The following is a 17,352-nucleotide window of genomic DNA, read 5'->3' as shown; positions in this document are numbered from 1 at the left end:
CTTCATCTAAAGTACAATAAAAAAAAAAAAAAAGAGGCACTGGTTTCATTAGTTCTTAGGGGGAAATGTTTGCTGATGATGGAAAGACACTGATCAGTTTCTGAAGAACTTACGCCCTACAAATACCAGGAAGGAATCTCTTGCCAGGCAAGGACTGAACTTTTCCAGTCTACGATATCTAATGGTTATTAGAAAGGGAGGGAAACTCAAGTTAATTGAGCAGCTAAGTCCTTTGCACAGGTGATCTCACTGAATCTTTAAAGTAGCTACAAAGGCATTACCATCCCCATTTTATACACGAGTATACATGTGTATAAACTTCCAAGGCCCTAGCTAATACTGACTGAGGCATTGGTGGTTCAGTGTTAGAATTCTTGCCTTCCATGCAGGAGATGTGGGTTTACTTCCCAGCCAAGACATCTCATGAGCAGCTACTATGCATCAGTGGAGATTTGCATGTTGCTATGATGTTAACAGGAGCCTTGGTGGTATAACAGTTAAGCGCTCAGCTGTTAACTGAAAAGTCGGTGGTTCAAACCCACCTAGTGGTTCCACAGGAGAAAAGACCTGGTCTGCTCCTGTAAAGATTAATGCCTAGAAAATCCCATGGGACAGTTCTACTCTGTCCTATCGCTATGTGCTGGAATCAACTCGACAGCACACAAGAACATCATGATGCAAACAGGTTTCAGCAGAGGTTCTAGAGTAAGACAGACTAAGGAGAAAGGCTTAGCACTCTACTTTCAAATATTAGCCATTGAAAACTCTATGGATCACAAGGGTCCAATATGCAACTGATCATGGGGATGGTGCAGGACCAGGCAGTGTTTCATTCTGTTGTTTATGGGCTTGTCATGAGTCGGGGGCTGACTCGACCGCAGCTAACAACAACAACAGCTAATAGTGAAGATCTGCACCCAAGTCTGTCGATCTCAGAGTTCATTCTACGTGCTGCACCATCCGAACCAAGAAGTACAAATTGTAAGAAAATGAAGAGAGGACTTGCCTGTGAGAGGAAACAACTTTGTGTTTCTCTGCCCCTTTAGGGTAGATGAGTACTGTCTGTAGTCCATCTGAAAAGTGTGGTATTCTGTATTAATAAGTATTGGGTGTGGGAAAAGAAATGGTGAAAGTAAGATTGTAGGACACTGGGCAGGGCCGCCCACCACAGCCGAGAGGAGAAGCAGGACGTCAGTGTCCACAGGGAGGAGGAGGAGCCTACAGAGTCCGAATCCACAGACCTGCTCTAGGGCGGCTAGAGCACTTGGGCCCAAACTGAGGGCAGGATCCCGGGAATCTCCTTCTTTATTCTTTCAACACAAGAACTGAGCACCCACTGTCTTAGGTACCTAGATCTGCCGTAACAGAAATACCACAAGGGGGTGGTTTTAAAGAACACACATTTATCTTCTCACAGTTCAGGAGGCTAGACGTTCAAATTCAAGATGTGGCTCTAAGGGGAAGTTCTTCTTTGTTTTAGCTTCTAGTAGCTGATGGCAATCCTTGGCGTTTCTGGGCTTGTGGATACATCTGTCTCTGTTATCTGTCTTACCCCTGTGTGCACATGTTCCTGTCTATTCTGCTCTTTTTTATAACTCAGAAGTGATTAGGTTTGGGACCCATCCAACTCTGGTATGGCCTCATTAACATTACAAGAGAAAGCTCCTACTTCCAAGCAGGATCACATTCACCAGTACAGAGGTCAGGACTTCAATACATATTTTAGGGACATACAATTCAACCCGTAACACTCACCATGTGCCAGACCCCCTTCTAGGCAAAGTTTCTGCTCTCACAGAGTTTGCTCTCTGGTGGGAGAGACACAAGTAAGAAGAGGTTTTCAGACAGCAGTAAGTGCTATGAAGAAGACGATCGGGGTGGGGCATATCAAAGGGGTCAAGAAGAGCTCTGTGAGAAGTGGTCTTTGAGTCTGGGCAGAGCATTCTGGTAGAGAAGAGAGCAACTGTAGAGGGGAAGGTAGGAACAGAGCAAACTTAGTGTATTCTGGAGATGGAAGTGGAGTCAAGGCAGCTAGAAAGTGGTAGTAGGGCCCTGCAGGGGCTCGGAGATGGTGGCAAGCAATCTGGACTTTATTCCAAGTGCACTGAAAGCACTTTGGAGGGTTCCAACCAGGGCAGCTTTCTCACGCATAGCCTTAGAAGGGAAGAAGGCCGGACTTCAGCTAGCTTACTCTGGACACGTCATTAGGAAAGACCAGTCATTAGAAAAAGACGTTGTTTGGTAAAGTAGAGGGTCAGCAAAAAAGAGGGAAACCCTCAATGAGATGAATTAACACTATAGCTGCAACAGTGGACTCAAATATACCAACGATCGTGAAGATAGCACAGGACCTGGCAACAATGATCAAGATTAGCCAATAATATTCAAATTAAATGTAAAACTAAAAACATTTTAAATCCTTTCATTTCCTCCAAGATATAAACATTTAATTTATTCAACCACAGGAAATATATGCTAAAGTATACATGCATTCAACCTCAACTGACTCCCTCATGCTATTAATATTAGGACATTTATTGGAAAATCATTTGTGACCTGCATATATGAAATACAAATATCAAATCATGAGACTTCCATAAATCTCAACTGAAATTAAAGTTCAATACCATGAAAAATAACCACAGCAGAAAATCTGGCCTTCTCTACACATGCTTTTAATATGTATATACTTCAAGGACAGTTATAATAATGCCATACCTTTGGAAAAAAATAATAACATCTAGTTTTCTATGATCAGCTGGATTTTCAACAAACATCAAGAATAATTTACTGTGTTTGGTTAAAAGACTACTGAGTGAAACACACCCAGTTATGATTCAAATATCAATAAGGCTTTCCCTTTGCTTATGAAGTTTATATTTACACTACAGAGTGAAGAGCGGGGTACTGTACACACAGACAAGCAGCACTTACCTTCAAAGTGAATTACCTAAATGATCACCCCATGGCCAGACTGATTCATTTTTAGGGAAAAAAAAGAAAAAGTTTAATTTAATACAAAAAGATTAAGAAAAGATGGTCTACTCGTGCATAGGCAAAGGTGAATCTATTGTTGTTAGTTGTCATGGTTTGAATTATGTCCCCCCAAAAATGTGCTTATCAATTTGGCTGGGCCATGATTCCCAGAATTGTGTGGCTGGCCTCCATTTTGTGATTGTAATTTTATGTTAAAGAGGATTCGAGTGGGGTCACACCACCTTTACACAGGTCACATCCCTGATCCAATGTAAAGGGAGTTCCCCTGGGGTGTGGCCTGCACCACCTTTTATCTCTGAAGAGATAAAAGGAAAGGGAAGCAAGCAGAGAGTTGGGGACCTCATACCATCAAGAAAGCAGTGCCAGGAGCAAAGCGCGTCCTTTGGACCAGGGTTCCTGTGCAAAGAAGCTCCCAGTCCAGGAGAACACCGAAGAGAAGAAGGTTGACAGAGAGAAAAAGCCTTCCCTGGAGCTGATGCCCTGAATTTGGACTTTTAGTCAAATACTTTGACTGCGAGAAAATAAACTTCTCTTCGTTAAAACCATCCACTTGTGGTATTTCTGTTATAGCAGCATTAGATGACTAAGGCAGTTGTCATTAAGTCAGCTCTGACTCATGGCGACTCCGTGCACAACAGAACAAAACGTAGCCTGGTCCTGCGTCATCTTCACAATGGTCAGCGTGTTCGAGTCCATCGTTGCAGCATCATGCCAGTTCATCTCACCAAGGGTCTCCCTCACCCTCGATGGTCCTACTTCACCAAACATGATGTCCTCCTCCAGCGACTGATTCTTCCTGATGACATGTCCAAAGCAAGCGAGTCAGACAATGTTCTGTTGTGATCCATAAGTTTTCATTGGCTAATTTTCAAAGCAGATCAGCAGGCCTTTCTTCCTATTGTCTTAGTCTGGAAACTCCACTGAAACCTGTTGACTATAGGTGACCCTACTGGTATTTGAAATACTGGTGGTATAGTTTCCAGCTTCACAACAACACGCAAGCCACCAGAGTACAACAAACTGACAGACAGGTGGTGGAAAGGTAAAGCAGCTCCTCATAATTTATTACTGAAAGTTTTCTAAAAGCTCAGACAGAAGGAAAATAAAGAGAAATGAGTCAAAGTGGTCCTAAAGTGCCACAGTAAAAAAAAAAAAAAAAAAAAAAAATTGTGGCGCTTAAGTACATGTAGAAAAGCCTAATTAAGATCACTGGGCTATACGATAAATGGATGTGGTTTTAAGCCACTCAGCTTGTGGTTATTATTACAGCAGCAACTGAAAACTAACACAATTGCTTATTGGTTTCGTGAGCCTATGACTTCTCTCCCTTGTTAGAGTTTAAGCCAGAGTTGTGTCTGATACATTTTAATGTGTTCCCTTCAAAGCTTAGCATGGGTCTCTGTACAAATTTGGCCCTCAGTCACATAAACCAGAGACTCCATCAGCCTGAGACCAGAAAAACTAGATGGTACCCGGCTACCACCAATGACCACCCTGACAGGGAACACGACAGAGAGTTCCTGATGGAGCAGGAGAAAAGGAGGGTGCAGAACTCAAATTCTAGTAAAAAGACCAGACTTAATGGTCTGACTGAGACTAGAGGAACCCCAGAAGACATGGCCCCTGGACTCTTTGTTAATCCAGAACTAAAACCATTCCTGAAGCCAACTCTTCAGACAAAGATTAGGCTGGACTATAAAACATAAAATAATACTTGTGAAGAGTCTGCTTCTTATTTCAAGTAGATACAGGAGACTAAATGGACAGCTCCTGTCCAGAGGCAGGATGAGAACGCAGAAAGGGATAGCAGCTGGTTGAATGGACACAGGAAACTCAGGGTGAAAAGGGGGAGTGTGTTCTCACATTATAGGGATTGCAACTAGGGTCACATAACAGTATGTGTACAAATTTTTGTATGAGAAACTAACTTGAGCTGTAAACTTTCACCTAAAGCACAAGCAAAAAAAAAAAAAAAAAAAGTCCTCAGCTAGGTAGGGACTGGAGTGGCCAGAGCTCAGAGCTCATGGCCTGTTCTCCTCTGGCTGTAATCAACCCTACCAGTATTTCTCCAAATGCACTGTATAAATAATATCACTTTCTATTTGTGAACAAAGCCAAGTTAAAAAAAACCACCCAGTCGTGTCCAGATGATTCTGACTCATGATGACCTCATGTGTATCAAAGTTGAACTGTGTGCTCCATAGGGTTTTCATGGCTGTGACCTTTTGGAAGTAGACTGCCAGGACCTTCTTCCAAGGTACCTCTGAGTGGATTCAAACTGCCAACCTTTCTGTTAGGAGCTGAGTGCTTAACCATTATACAACTCAGGCTGCCCCTTCTCAGCCCACTGATGGTGTGTCCTGGTTGCCAGGCACTTGTTTGGGTAGAAGCAGAACAATCCTCAGGGTTCCGTGTGGTCAACTGTAGCCTACAGAACACCGGCAACCAGAGGCAGAGCAGCAGTGCCCTTCAGAGCCCTGGAGGGCCTGCTGGCTGCCGTGAAATTGTCCTTCCAGCTGGTGCTGGAGACGCTGAGCAGTGCTCTGCTGGTGGTGATGTATGAATGCTTGAGACAAGCCCTGAGTCTCCCTGGGTTCTCCTGGGAAACTGTGGTATATGCGGCTATGACTGCTTTTATAGTAAAGAGCCAACACACTCTAAGGAGGGAAGAGGAGCGAGTCAAAAGTTTGTCTCCCCAGGTACATGAATATCGTCAAGTCAGATGGAAGATTCAACTGACGACATGAACAGGTAAAGACCTCAAGTCACCTGGATGGGAGGCCAGTCCTCAGAACTTACAGACCTGGAGTGCGCCAGCACGTAATGACTATCTCAACAGGTTTACCTCTTCACTTGGGGACATGGCGGACCTTCTCCACAAACAACAGAACAGTGAGCTCCTAGATCTCCATATCCTGGAATGATGGCTGGACTTCAAAAACAGAAACAGGCACTCGAAAATACATCAAACTCCCTTCAATCCCAAGCGACCCATGAACACGGACGCAAAAATCCTCAACAAAATTCTAGCCCAATAGACTTCAACAACATGTCAAAACAATAATTTACCATGACCAAGTGGCATTCATACCACATATGCAAGGATGGTTCAATTTTAGAAAAACAATCAATATAATCCATCATATAAATAAAACAAAAGATAAGAACCACATGATCTTATCAATTGATGCAGAAAAGGCATTTGACAAAGTCCAACACCCATTCATGATAAAAACTCAGTGAAAAAAGAGAATGTGTATCCACAGTGCTGTCCAACAGAGCTTTCTGCGATAATGGGACTGTCCTATACCTGTGCTGTCCAATACACAGCTACCAACCACAAGCGGCTGTGGAGTGTTTGAAATGTGGCTGATGCAATTGAGGAATAGGATTTTGAATATTTAGTTTTAATTATCTTACATTCAAATGTAAATAGCCACATATGGCTAGAGGCTACCATATTCGACAGCGTAAACTAAGCTGTCTCATCTGTAAAATAGGAGATGAAATAATTCCAAACGTCCTTTCCTGCTCTGGAAGTCTATGCTTTGTACTGTTGACCTCTCTGCAAGATAGGAAGCACCGACCGGGAGACCAACAGCATATGGAGACACAACTACTCTTCTGTGGGCACAGCTATAAAATTATCAACGTTAATCCATTCAGCAAACACTTGTTGAGATCTACATATACACCAAGACCTGTGCCAGACACTGCAGGAGCTACCAGAGAGGCAGGACGGCTCCTGGAGAAGAGGCACACCCAAGGCACTAGACTGAAGAATGTGGGCAATCTCAGGAGGCAGAAAGTACACTGCATACACTATTAAAACAAAGACCAAACCAGTTGCTGTTGAGTCAACTCCAACTCACGGCGATACCATGAGCATCAGAGTAGAACTGTGTTCCATAGGGTTTCAATGGCTGAGTTTTTGGAAGTAGATCACCAGGCCTTTCTTCCAAAGCACCTCTGGGTGGGTTTCAACCACCGACCTTTCATTTAGTAGTTGAGCACTTAACTGTTTGTGCCACCCAGGGACTCCTTCGTGCAGTATAAACAATGGCAAAAAAAGAGAGAATGAACATAGTGTGACCACAGGATACAGGAACTCCAAATCAGAGGGGAAATACGATGTGGTTTATAGAAAACTACTTTTAGTCAACTTTTAGAATGTGGCTATTGTGTTAAGTAAAGGGAATACATATTCTCAGTGATTTTGCAGAAGGAAATACCTAGAACCCATCTACTTAAAAGTCAGCAGTCACCACATGATTTGAATCATGCATCATAGCTTATTAAAGGCTGGTGAACCTCTGTGAACATACTGAAAACCACTGACGTGTATAATTTAAATGAGTTATATCTCAATAAAGCTGTTATAAAAAAAGAAAAAAACAGTTGATGAACTCTTGTCGTTAGGTGCCACTGAGTCAGTTCCAACTCACAGATACGATAATCAGTCAATCAAGTCTTGATGTGGAAAGAAGTGCTTAGATGAATCCCTCAAATTCTCTGTGGAATGATATAGGAAAATCTCCCAATTTCTGAAATGTTAAAAAGTGAAATCTTAGAATTGATGAAATAAAGCCTGGGGAATGAAATTCAGGCAGGTCTACCTTGGAAGCCACTTATGGTGACCAATAACTGCATTCCCCAAAAACAGCATGATGACGTGGGCTGATTTACATGGTGCCGCCCAGGCGTTCGGGAAATCATTGTGACGGCCTGGAGACCAACAGCTGAAATGTTATAATGATGAACACATACCTCTTCCAGGCTGAGCTGCAAGTACTCAAAGATCCTGTATGGATTTCTTCTGCATATTAGTCTCTTTGTTTGCACCGACGAAGAGAAGGAAATAAAACAAATTAGAACAAACGGAGACACTACAGGTTATACAGAATAGACTGCATTTTAAAATTTTTGATTTTATATTCCCAAGATCTACATGCTGTTGGGTTAATGTTATAAAAATGAAAAAAAAAAATTTTTTTTTTGTTGTGGTAAAAACTAAGTAACAAAACATTTTCCATTTCAACATTTGTAAAAGATGAATTTTTAATACTAATGTGGAAAAGGAAGTTTTGCTTTTTACTACTATTAACATTTTATTTCCTTTTTTCCATCTATGAATTCTTCCCAGGGTTAGATCATTTTGTTGGTCAGGTTGATATGCTGCTTCTTTTTTCAGTCACCTGTACCTCACAAGCATGCAAGCATTCTTAATGAGATGACATAATCCTCATTCTAAAGGTGACATAATATTTCCTTAAACGGATGTTTCATGTACTACGTAGCCATTAGATTGTTTCTAATTTTTTAGATTATAGATAATTCCACGCTAACTCTGTCTCTACCACTTGTCTGTCAGTTTGCTGTACTACAGTGGCTTGCATGTTGGTATGATGCTGGAAGCTATGTCACCAGGATTTCAAATAGCAGCAGGGTCACCTACCGTGGACAGATTTCAGTGGCGCTTCCAGACTCAGACAGACTAGGAATAAAGATCTGGCCATCTATTTTCAAAAATTAGCCAATGAAAACCCTATATGGATCACAATAGAATATTGTCTGGTATAGTGCTAGAAGATGAGCCCCCGAGGTTGGAAGGTACTCAAAATACACAGCGGCTGTGACAAGGGACTCAAGTATCCCAATGACCGTGAAGATGGCACAGGACTGGGCAACTTTTGTTCTGTTGTACAAGGGGTCACCATGAATTGGAGTTGATTTGATGGCAACTAACAATGACAACAACTATCTCTACAGTGAGCCCCTTAATACAGTGGCTCTTACTCTGCTTTCCAATGCTTCTCCCGTGATGACTTCCATACGAGACACTCTCCCATGGGCATGCTCAAGATCATGTGTGATTACCACTGTATTTCTATCAAATAGAGAATATTAATAAACCTGCTTTAATTTATATATATATTTTAAGTTCAGTCATTCACAAATTTGAAGTTCTAGTTGAAACAGTCCTCACAGCTGACATGCTCCAGGACTGGTACCTGGAGCCTCCTGGACCTTTTGGAGTGTTTGCAGCCTGGGGTTCTGCACTATTCTCATTCCTGGGTGCTTACTAAATGTCTGCTCCCAGGTGCTAGTAAAGGACATTCCAGTTAACCAACACCTCAGCTGGGCCAGAAGCAGATGGTTTTGGGGGAATAATTTGTTTTCTTCAACTTACTTCCTCACTCGGTGCATCCTTTCCCGTGCTCACATCACTAACCACTTCCTCCACGAGCACGTACTCATGAGCAGACCTGCTCTCTCTGGCAGAGAGAAGACCCGTGCGCCGGCTGTCCTCGGGCTGAGAGCCACGCTGTAGGATGAGGTCATCATGGTGGCCACACGGTACATGGGGCAGGGGCGCAGCACCCTCTACCATGAGTCCATCGGAGCCATTTGCAGTTACAGCATCCTGCCTGGACCCCTCCTGTGGGTAGGCAGATTGGTTGCTCAGGTTCTCCACCTCATCTGACTCTCCAGAGTCTCCATTCATCACAGAAAGTTTCTCTCTACCCACTGGGCCTTCCAGGTTGGGATCCACTTCAGAGTTGAGCTCACCCTGCAAATGAGTCTCTTTGTTCCTTTGGAAACAAGAGTGCTCAAGTGGCTTGGTGTAATCCTGGAGGATGCTGTGCACGGCACTTTCCTCCTGGCCCTGCCTACACAGGAGCTCTGCAGCCCATTCCACACTGCGCTGGTACCTGCAAAACGGACAGATGGTTGGTAACAACACCAGAATCTCCAAAGTTAAAAGACAAACTGCAGAGACAACAAAACATATGAAAAAGATTGGAAGGCCATACTCTGAAATGTTCACAGCAGTTTTACTGAATGATGGGTTATAGGCAAATATTTTCTTCTTTACATCTTTCTGCAAAAAGTATGGATTACTTTTCATAATCAGGAAAAAAAGTGGCTGCCCATAAAATAGCAGACTGTCCTTTTGCCTGTCCCATGGCCACTGATGCATACAGTTAAAAGAACTTTCACTTGAGAGACCTCAAATGAACTTTTGCTCTTCCTATCAACTAAATTATTGGCTCTTAGAGGCTTCATGGGTCTGTGAACCTCCTCAAGTTGAACACAAACTTGTGTGTCAATGTGCATTTCCCTGGGGTCGGGATCTGCAACTTTCATCAAATTCCTTGACTCAAAAATGTGAGAGAAGTACTGAATCAAAGATTGAACAGAAGAGGATCTGGAACTGGGGGAGAGTGTACACAGGTCACTGCTCTGCTCTATGCCATTGAGAGATCAAAGCAGACACAAGTTGCAATGCTTGCCCCATCATGTTCTCACACTAGCTATGTGGCCCTGCCTCACTGAGGCTCACTTCTGAATCTGCAAATCAGGGACAACTGCACCTACCTCATGGGGCTGCTGCAAGAATTAAAGGGGAAAAGACATGTAAAGTGCTTAGCACATAATAAGTGCTCAATAAATACCCAGCTGAAGATGGACTAGGAAGAAAGGCCTGGTGACCTACTGCTGAAAACCAGCCAATGAAAACCCTATGATCACAATGGTCTGACCCACAACCCATCATAGGGATGGCACAAGACCGGGCAGCATTTTGTCCCGCTGTGCATGGGGTCGCCGTGAGTTGGGGGCCAACTCATCAGCACCTAACAGCAAAAACAACAACAACAATATTACTGTGGGACTTCATGGGAGGCTTGAAAAATAGTCAACTCGACTTAAAACACATCACTTTAAAAAAAACGTACATTAACGTAATTAACTGCTCTTTGAGAGCAGGGGCAGTGATGTGAGGAGAGCAGCCCAAGAGATCTGGGTTCTAGAGGCAGCTCTTCTGGGTGATTCTGAGATTAGCCACCTAACATCTCTCTGTCCGCTCTTCTGTCAATGCCAGAACCACACCTGCATTCCTGCCTCCTAACAATCTCGGGGGATCATGAGGAAAGCTCCAATGACACAGTGGCTGCAAAAGCCTGTCAGAGAAGGCCTCTGAGCAAGGCTGGTGGTACTGAAAAAACCAGGTAAACAGATGACTAAGACTATGGCACACAGGTCACAAAGCAGGTGTCCTCTCACGGGCTGACAAGGCCTCTAAAAGTCAAGGCCAGCTGCGATGAACCCCAAGCACTGCTGGAGAAGGGGCAGAATTAGAAAGGAAAAAGCTAGAAAACTTCAAGGGGAGAGTGGCAGATGGAAAAGGTGACAGTTAAGATTAGAAGTAGTAATGGGACCCATTCAAGGCAGCAAGAGTACCCAACGGTCCCATGTGAACACACCACAGCTTCTCCCCCTCCACCAGAGGGTCCTGATGCTCACCTCAGGGAAGGTCCTCATCACCCGAGGACAACTGCTATTGGAAAGAGGCCAATTGATGTGAATCTCAACTTCCTAAGTGCTTGTCATAATTGTTTCTGTAGTACTCACTCTGAAATTCTGATTCCTGTCTCATGCGACATTCCTATCTGTTGCTACACGGCAAGTCTGCCACTTTGTCATTTATTGTAGTAATATAAACTCAAAGCAAATTGATGGCAAATTGAAAATTTGAATCTTATAAAAGATGCAGGATTCATGAAGTTGACAAAAGTAATCAAATCACACACACAGTGATTTAAAAATGAGAATCCGGCAGTTAGGTTAGAGAACATCAACCAGGGTGATGACACAAGAAGGTATTTCAAAGTGTTGAGGAGGAAGAGAGGATGTTTCAGTGGGGAAGAGAGGATGTTTCAGTGGGGACTGAGCTTCTAAGAGGCCTGCTGATTGGTGAACACGTCATATTATAACTCGTGCTACCCAGTGCAACCTGATAACTGAGGGGCCTTGGAATATTCTGAGTATTCAGATGGCAAATGGACTGTGCTCAACAAATAATGCATAAGACGATCAATCAAAAATTGTTGAAGTTACATTTTACCACTTACAAAGGGCCGACCTTCAGTTAGATGGCCATCTCCCCTGTCCAGAACCTCTCCTGTCTTTTCTGCTGACCTGGTGTGGGCACAGTTCTCACAGGTGGGCTTCTGCTCTGTTTCTGAATCCTAATTCTGTTGCACCACCCAGCCTACAGTGCGGCTCCTCCTGGGATGGGGGCTCTGCCAGGTTCTTAGCAAGCCCCTCCCACAGACTTAAATCCTACCCCTGACCCTCAGCCTGGGGTCTAGGCCCACAGAAGCCCTTGAGATCTCCCTGGTGCTACTGCCCACCTGCCATTCCTCTGGCCATGGGGTTACTGAGTATGTAAACAAAAAGGAGCTGTCAAGTTTGGCCAGTCAATGCTAGAAGCAAGATGAAAAATCATTGCAGACTTGAGTCGTTTTAGGAGGCATCATGCAAGAGTTAAGACTTGGGCTGCACCTCAAGGACAATGAGGATTTGGATAGCTGATCATTTAGTCAAGAAAATCTTACCAAGGGATGCAGGGGTGAGCCAGGCATGGTCCCTGCTCTCAAAGAGCTGACAATCTAAAAGGGGCAGCTAACATAGGATACTTTATGCAATGAGAGTTAGGCAATTTACCCAAGGCAACGCAGCTCTTTCCATTCTGCCGCACTCCATAGAGCACCACAAACAGTACCAAAGCCAACTAAGCAGGGACCAGAGGGGCAACACCCAACTCAGCAGGGGACGAGGTGAGAAAAGAAGCCGCCAGGAGAGGGGCTGTTTAGGCTGGATCGTAAGGATGTGCAGCAATTAGCCAGGCAGTGTGTGTGCATTAGGTCCCTGGGTGGTGCAAGTGGTTTGCAATCACCTGCTAACCTAAAGGCTGGTGGTTCAACTCCACCAGCAGTGCCATGGAAGAAAGGCCTGGTGATCTGCTTCCATAAAGATTACAGCCAAGAAAACCCTACAGGGCAGTTCTACTCTGTCACATGGGATTGTCATGAATTGGAATTGACTTGATGGCAATGAGTTCAGTTTTCGTTTTTGGTTTGGTTTTGGTTTGGTGTGTGTATTTAGGGGATTAGGAAGCAATGGTCAAAGAAAAGGTAAGAAAGAGCATAATCAAAAGCCCAGAGGAAGGAATCAAGACTGTATAGGATGGACAAGGAAAGGCAGAGCATCTGGGAAAGCTCTTTCTCTGAGTCGTTCAGGCCCTTTACTGCCACACTGGGCAGGATGCCAGTTCTAAAGCTAAGGCTGGGCATCTTAGGACTTAAAAACATATGCATTAGAGCTACAGGGTCGCTATGAGTCAGAATTGAGTCGATGACAATGGGATTCTTTCTGGTTTTACAGTTTATATTTTGGAAGGAATTAAGTTGGCAGAGGATTTAGTTTAGGGTTATTTAAAAAAAACAAATTCACTTAACGCACTTGAAATATGATTTGATCGTACTAAATGCACACAATTTTCAAGGACACATCTACTACAAAAAAAAAAAAAGATGTGGTCTGCCATATCAGACACAGCTACTTAAAAATAGATTTGATCTAAACCACAATTTTGACCAAAGCCAAAATTCATCAAGACTTACTTCTTTGACGTGATTATAGGCATGCTTGTCCTCATATCTGTAACAACAGAAAAGCTCTATTAGTTCAGATGAACCTTCCTTAAGGGACAAAAATACTGAAAATCTAGAAAAAACAAGAGTTCCAAGGTTCACAAAAGTGCACACCTAGAAGGTTCTTTAATACTACCACTCAGTGCGGGCAAAAACTTACTTCATATGCCACTGTCCCCTGTACCTGCACCCCCGCAGCAGCTAACCAATCCTGTCACTTTTCCTGCTGAGCTTAGATGTGAGCTCAGAATTCTTCTCAACCCAGCGTTGCAGGTCAGCAGAGATGGCATGCCACCTCTGAATGCTCACTCTCTCATCTTTCAGGTGAGAATACTGAAGCTCTAAAGTTGTGCGACTGACCCAAAGCAAAGCTGCTCTTTCCATTCTACTGTGCTTCATAAGGAGCCCTGGTGGCACAGTGGTTACGAGCTACAGTAAGTGATGGCTGCTAACCAAAAGGTCAGCAGTTCGAATCCCCCAGCCACTCCTTGGAAACCCTACAGGGCAGTTCTACTCTGTCCTATAGGGTCACTATGAGTCAGAATCGACTCGATGGCAATGGATTTGATCTGGGTGCTTTGTAAAGTATTCGTAAATTGAAAGCATCTAATGTGTGTACATAGAAAAGGTGGGAAAAGTAAATTTAAGGGCAGGGTTAGTTTTGATGGGAACTGGAAGTTCTGGGCTGCTAGCGGGAAGAGTCTTTCCACCTAACGTGTCTACTGTTCTGAGTTTTAGTCATGGTCCTCTGTAACTCTGCCTTTGGCAAGTCATTTCTCCTTTCCCAAACTCAGCCTCCTCTCTGATAGGTTAAAGGCTGGAATACATGATGTTTCAGTTTTAAAACCCAAAAAAAGTGAGATCACTTCCTACTTCCTCAGGAATTTGTTCCCAGCGTCACGACCTTCGTCCTCTGGTAATTCAACAATTTAGCAAATTTTAATAAGAGCCTTCTATGTGCCAAGCATTAGAGATACAGAAGTAATAAAGTAAAACCTTTCTCCTTTAAATTATCTAGTTAGGGAAACAGACCAGAAACAACCAATTCTAACCCAAGATGATATATGACTGAGTCAAGTATTATAAAGGAACCAATTAACTTTATTTGGAAGGATTAGGAAAAAATACAAAGAGAAAGGACAACTGAGCTGGGCTTTGAAAATAGGAATTTACCAGGTAGCCAAGGGGGAAACGGGGAAAGGAAACCATGCAAGGAGACAGTAAATGAATGGCACATTCACAGAATGGGAAATAGCCCCAGTGGCTGGAGTGCAAGCAGGCAGAAGAGTGATTAGAGATGAGGGTGGAAGAGTAGGACAAAACCAGATTTTGAAGAACCGCCTAAAACAGACACTTAAAATTTATTTCTTTAGTGCATTCTACAACCTTAAGATCTGTTTCCTTGGCATAAATTCATTTCCTTCAAATCTCTACCGATATTTAAAATGAGTTATTACATAGATCAGGACAAGATTCTCAATAGTTAAGAGTATTATACTACCTGAAAACTTTCTCTTTTTTGTAAAATATTAATAATTGTTGAAGCTGGGTGATGGGTATAGGCAGGATCATTATACTAATTGCTCTGTTTTTGGTCGCCTCCTCTCTTTTTACTATGGAAAATCACAAACATACACAAAAGTAGAGAGAATAGCACACAAAAAAAATCCCATGCTCAGTTTTAACAATTAATTCATGGCCAATTCTGCTTCATCTATTCTTCCACCCACTCCCTCAGCCCCTAGATTATTCTGAAATTGATCCCCGATGTCACAGCATTTTATCTCTAATATTTCAGTATGTAGTTCTATGAGGACTCTTCTTTTTAAAAAATCTAGCCACAATATCATCATCACACTTTAAAAACTGAGCATTGTCTGACAGAGACTGGAGAAATCCCAAGAGTATGGCCCCCGGACACCCTTTTAACTCAGTACTGAAGTCACTCCTGAAGTTCGCCCTTCAGCCAAAGATTAGACAGGCCTATAAAACAAACAATAACACACCTAGTTCAACCATGTATACAAGACTAAATGGCACACTAGCTCAAAAGCAAAGATGAGAAAGCAGGAAGGGACAGGAAAACTGGACGAATGGAAATGGGTAACCCGAGGTCGAGAAGGGGAGTGCTGACACATAGTGGGACTGGCAACCAGTGTCACAAAACAACTTTTGTATTAATCGTTTAATAAAAAACTAATTTGCTCTGTAAACTTTTACCTAAAGCACAATGAAACAAAAGAGAAATCTGAGCATTAATTCCTTGGCATCATCCAAAATCTAAACATTGTCTTATGCTTTTCTTTTTTCAAAGTTTGTGTGACTCAAGATCTTACTAAGGTCCATATGTTGCAATTGATTAATGTGTCTTAATTCTAATCAATGAGCACCCCCTCCATGATTTTTTTTCCCTATAATTTATTTGTTGAAAAAATGGAGCATCTGTCCTGTAGAACTTCCCCCAGTCTGGTTTCAGATGATTACATCCTCACTGTGCTGTTAACACAGTACTACTCGAAGTGTAAGGAGCCCTGGTGGCGCAATGGTTCAGTGCTCGGCTGCTGATTAAAAAGTTGGCGGTTTGGTCCGAACTCACCAGCTGCTCCATGGAAGAAAGATTTGGCAATCTGCTTCCATGAAGATTTATAGCCTTGGAAGCCAGTTCTATCCTGTCCTATAGGGTCACTATCAGTCATAATCGACTCAACAACACACAACAATAACAACAACAACTCAAAGTGTATGAGGCATTAGTATTCAGTTATTCTGAACCACCTTCCATGTGGGAGACCTGGGTTCAATTCCTGGCCAACATACCTCATCCACAGCCACCACTCATTGGTCACTGGAGGTTTGTGTGTTGCTATGATGCTAAACAGGTTTCAGCAGAGCTTCCAGACTAAGACAGACTAGGCAGAAAGTCCTGGTGATTAACTTCCAAAAATCAGCCAAAGAAAACCCTATGGATCACAAAGGTCCGACCCGCAATGCATCATGCATGGGGTTGGCTTGAGTCAGGGGCTGACTTGACAGCAGCTAACAACAAAAACAACTCAAAGTGTGGCAACAGAGCAGATGCTGGTCCTCAAACTGCTTGTGGATAGTCCAAGAAGAAATGAGGAGCTTGCACCAACTTCTAATCAACTGTCTCACTCCGCACACTGTTCGGGTTCAGCTGACTTTATGTTCACAGCCAGACTTCCGTGGAGAAGGAAACTGTACATTGATTTCCATTCTGGTGCAAAGCTCTTACCTCACTGCACTCTTGTACTTAGAGCAGCACTGGCTTAATATGGGGCGCTGGTGGCTCAGTGGTTAAGAGCTCAGGCTGCTAACCAAAAGGTCGGCAGTTTGAATCCACCAGCCACTCCTTGGAAACCCTGTGGGGCAGTTTTACTCTGTCCTTTAGGGTCACTATGAGTCGGAATTGACTCGACGGCAACGGGTTTGGTTTTTTTGGTTTTGGCTTAATGTGTTCCTCTGTTGCCTGTATTTCCTGTGAGATGGTGGATCTAGAGGCTCAATCAGACTCAGGCTCAATTTGTTGGGAAGAAAACATCATAGGTGGTGCTTTCACTAAGAAGACAAGGTCTTCTTGTCTCATCTTACGATATAGACACCAGTGCTGATCAATGCCTAGATGCATTAACTCAGAATGTTACAGAATGGTGATATTATAAACCTATTATTCCTTCTTTGTTTATTACCAGCGATCCTCCTATAGAGAAAAATTTCTTCTCATTAACTATTTGGTTACCTTGAGGGAAAGTTCATATAGAAAAGACAGAACAAATGCTGGATTCTTTCCCTTTATTTCTCAGTTTTCAAAATGATGAACTGCTTCCTTAGCATCCTC

At 43.1% G+C, this 17,352-nt stretch overlaps 1 protein-coding gene across 6 annotated transcripts in view; it reads right to left on the bottom strand.

The window, feature by feature from the left end:
• TSEN2 (tRNA splicing endonuclease subunit 2) overlaps positions 1–17,352 on the bottom strand; it is a 69,302-nt gene that overhangs the window by 26,643 nt on the left and 25,307 nt on the right. For all 6 annotated transcript variants that reach the window (XM_023740142.1, XM_023740113.1, XM_023740208.1 and 3 more), the window contains 3 exons: positions 13,467–13,503; positions 9,188–9,710; positions 7,765–7,827 (listed from right to left, as the gene is read on the bottom strand). In XM_023740142.1, the coding sequence (XP_023595910.1) occupies positions 7,765–7,827; positions 9,188–9,710; positions 13,467–13,503 (623 nt within the window). The remainder of the gene's footprint in view (positions 1–7,764; positions 7,828–9,187; positions 9,711–13,466; positions 13,504–17,352) is intronic.

Source organism: Trichechus manatus, unplaced genomic scaffold (genome assembly GCF_000243295.1).
Source record: "Trichechus manatus latirostris isolate Lorelei unplaced genomic scaffold, TriManLat1.0 scaffold00001, whole genome shotgun sequence".
Lineage (NCBI taxonomy): Eukaryota > Metazoa > Chordata > Mammalia > Sirenia > Trichechidae > Trichechus > Trichechus manatus.
Note: the sequence above shows the minus strand (reverse complement) of the source record. Positions and strands in the feature narration are given on the sequence as shown.